The sequence below is a fragment of the Mycena indigotica genome, assembly GCF_014461135.1.
Source record: "Mycena indigotica strain 171206Taipei chromosome Unknown Mind.scaff0007, whole genome shotgun sequence".
NCBI lineage: Eukaryota > Fungi > Basidiomycota > Agaricomycetes > Agaricales > Mycenaceae > Mycena > Mycena indigotica.
In genome coordinates, this window is record NW_023503006.1 from 3771548 (window position 1) to 3775181 (window position 3634).

The window sequence follows — 3634 nt, forward strand, 5'->3', positions numbered from 1 at the left end:
TGGTAAGAGCAGGCGATATAAGTTTGTTTGTGCGAATGGCTTGTGTTGGACCTACAAACGTGACCATCAGTTTCTGTCACACACAACAGGTTATGATCTCCCATTCGGAAACGCAGCCCACTGAGGACCCCCTGCTGTCTTCAAATCAAAACGAGCTAGCTGCTCTGAAATCGCGCCATCACCATCTAGAAGACCTAGATGTCGCGGCTGAATTCCTATCTTTATTGCTGACCGCGTCGTTCCTACGAGCAGGAAGACCGGTTGATCGAGAGCTCACAGCATTGCTTGCCTGCCGCACTCTCCTTTCTGCTGAGCCTCGACTTCACCAACAACTACGGAGAGCAAGACTAGCCGAAGACTGGACGCAGGTTACAGATTCGCGTCAGTAGGTCAACGGTGTTGGGCGACGCTGAACAGACCACAGCTTACATACCGCCCTTTGTTTCATCCGCTGCACGGTCATGCCTCGACTACTTTCGCCCCACATTGAAGAAGGCCATCGATGGCAGACTTTTTGGAGCCTTGGGAGCCACGGAAACACACCGATTACACAGACGAGGCGACATTCACCTTCCTGGAATCTCTCCATCTCTATCAAGAGTCGAAATATCTCTCCATAATTCTGCATGACTTGGGAGGTTTCCACCACGATGAGGTTCTTCGTGAGCGCGTCTCAAATATATTCACAACGACCAACAAGTCAGTGAGGCTACATATCGATTCTAAAAAGCTGATGACATTAACACCGTTTAGATTTCTCGTCAATGCATCCGGGACTGGCAAGACTCGACTTTGTTATGAAGGGCTTTGCTCAAACTGGGGCTTTTACCTCAGTGGCCATATCGATGACGGCCGCCTCGGCTCGTACGACTTGCAATTGCTGCTACGTGAATGCCCAACCAATCTCAGGGACAAGGACGTATCTCAAAAGCTCCAAGTGATGACCAACCTATTCGGTGCTATCTTGTTGACCCGATTGTTAGTGTTTTTGATGTTTTTGCAAGAGGCAGCCGTCGATGAGGCAGAGTTTTCGGATGAGACAAAGAAGCGGTGGCTCACAACCCAGCTACTGCCCAGAAATCTTGCCGACATAAACACCGAACCCTTCGAAGAGGTGACGAGAAAGCTGATGAAACATGACTGCACTTACCTCGCCGACAACATCACTATTGCACTACGCAAAATTCGGACCTTTATCGGCGAAGACCCTTTGTTTATTGTGTTGGACGAAGCAAGTTATGTTGTCGACATGTACTCACACCACTTCAACGACACCCCTCTCTTGCAAATAATCCTCCAGACGTGGACAGACCTGACGAAAGGACAATGTCCAATCATCTGTGCGGGAATCAAGATACCCCGAGAACGGTTTGCAGATGGAGCTGGGAGCGATTTCGCTTGGACGTCGAATACTGGTTCCTTCGATGACCCTCTTCGGCAAGAGCAATATGTGTCTCAGTTTCTGCCGCCGGCTTTTCCGCGAGTCTCCTGCAGGCCGTTTTCTAATAGCAAGAACTTGGCGCTGGCTGCGCGGCAGGTACTGTTCCTGTTTTGTGGGAGCAAAAATGCTCATCAACCGCTCATCAGACATCGGTTCACAGCAACTTTCATTGCTTTCCTGCTCGTCGAGGGTCTGCATTTTCCGCACACGCGTTTCGATAAATATATAGAGCATGCTGTCTCCTTCCGACCGATGGATGCAGTCGAGTACGTAGGGGCTGAAGGGGAGGCGCCAATTTGGCCAGCAAGCTTTTATCCAATCAAAATTCGTGGAGTGTCTGAAGGTTAATTTACAAGCCGGTTGCAGGTTGAATACTAATGATTGACCTAGAGGACAAGAACCTGTTTCTCGAAATCCTCTTGCGTTACTTGGCGACCCACAATGCCTCGCCACTGCTCGGAGAAGATCAAATTCCTCTGATGTATCGCGATTTTAGCGCGTTTTCAGGATGGAAACTTCACGGAGTTGGTACTCGATGAACCGACACCGCTTCTCGTCATCGCAAGGACATTATTTCCCTTTCCGACTCGACCAATATCAGGAGGGCCAAACGAAAATCCGGCAACCTTCATTCAGAGCCTTCGTCGAAACATCCCTCGAACATCAGAATCTCTGACCCACTATCTTGTGTTTTATCTTACCCAGGCTTTGAGGAAGGGGCGACCGTCTGGATCGAATCTTCTCTTTTCCACGTGGTTCTCCGCAATGGGCGACAAAGCCTGCAACTCTAGTTCGTTTCTACCGAACAGAGTCCGACGAGGTAGAATGGTCTCCGGTGGCTGCAGACGACTTTGAATCTTTCCGACCACTTGCCCATCAGGCGGTCTCCATAGAGGACACTCTTTCGTGGATGGAACATCGTGTGGGCACCGTGTTTTGTTTACCGCATTCATCAAACGCCAACTTACTCTTCGCCATCCAACTGGCTGATGGAAACTTTGTCTGGGTAGCGTTGAAGGCGTTGTTAACCCAAGAACCTGTGCGACCTCGGATCTGCAAGCGACACTGTCAGTTTTGAATGCTCAGGCATTCTTCAAAGTCAGTTTGCTTATTATTCCATCTTTCGCGACCTTACATGTTGACTAGGAAGTTGACGACACCACCCAATCTCACTTGCAGCGCGTCTTTGATGCTCTCCCCAATAGCGGCAGCTGCAGGGTCTTGCGCGCCATATGTGCCTTTCCAATCGAAATACCCAGGGAGGATGCGGTCACTCTTTATGAAGACATCGACACCACCGACGTTGCCATCGTTAACATCTCCGCCTTCGAATCCCGTCCTTCCCAAGTCATGCAAACAGACCTATTTGATGCCATCGTTGCGGGAGTGCTTGCGGGTCACAAACGCAAATCGCGCTGGGAGAGCAGCGATGAGGACACGCTGTGGACGAGTCGTAAAAGGCTCAAACTGGAGTATCTCACTGAGCGAGAGCAGAGGTATCTTACATGGCCGGAGGCGAGGTGGGATGGGCCGATTGTGTATGAAGAAGAAGAGTTTGAGGAGGTTGAAGAGACGCCCATACAAACCAGAAGAAAGCCGACGCAACGTAGCAAGGGGACCAAGAAGGCAGAAGCGTCAACGAGGCAGGGCAAGCGAATAAGCAAGTCCGTTCCAGCCAGGGCTCACAAGTTGTCTGTCGAGAACAGCAATGCCGCTCGTAATCGCCGAAAAAAACTTACGACCGCACAGTCTACCCGTGGCGGTAAAGCCAAAGAAGCGGTAGCGGATGACGACACAGCTAAGCCTCCTGCGGAGAGTAGCAGAAAACCTGGTACGAAACGAAAGACACCACTTGTCGATGAACCCGATCTCGGCACCATAGATCTTGACAAAACTCCGGCACAAAACACGCGCAGTAGATCCAAGAAGGTCTGAAGTTACAATTTTCTCTTTCTCCTGACCTATGCTGTCTCTTTTGCTGTCGTTGTTCTAGTTAGCATATTGCCCTGTTTTCCTGTTGCTTTCGAGATGTATTTTTCCTGTACTTGGACGCTAAGTCACTGCTGAATCAATATTTTTTTCGATCTCTACACTGCCACATGCCTTTCCGACACTTCCAAGTTCCACGCACAGACGACGGGAATGGTCCTGAAGAGCAATAGAGGGTGAAAAGGTGGGACGTAGTCCTGAATT

The 3634-nt window shown here is 50.0% G+C and overlaps 1 protein-coding gene across 1 annotated transcript; it reads left to right on the forward strand.

Moving 5' to 3' along the window:
• Positions 1-502: 502 nt before the first annotated feature.
• On the forward strand, positions 503-3376 carry MIND_00888400 (uncharacterized protein; the record flags this gene model as incomplete). The annotated part of the gene is made up of 7 exons (XM_037365536.1): positions 503-699; positions 754-1784; positions 1832-1969; positions 2043-2231; positions 2287-2480; positions 2528-2539; positions 2588-3376. The coding sequence occupies 7 exons, from the start codon at positions 503-505 to the stop codon at positions 3374-3376; spliced, it is 2550 nt and encodes an 849-aa protein (XP_037218778.1).
• Positions 3377-3634: the final 258 nt, after the last annotated feature.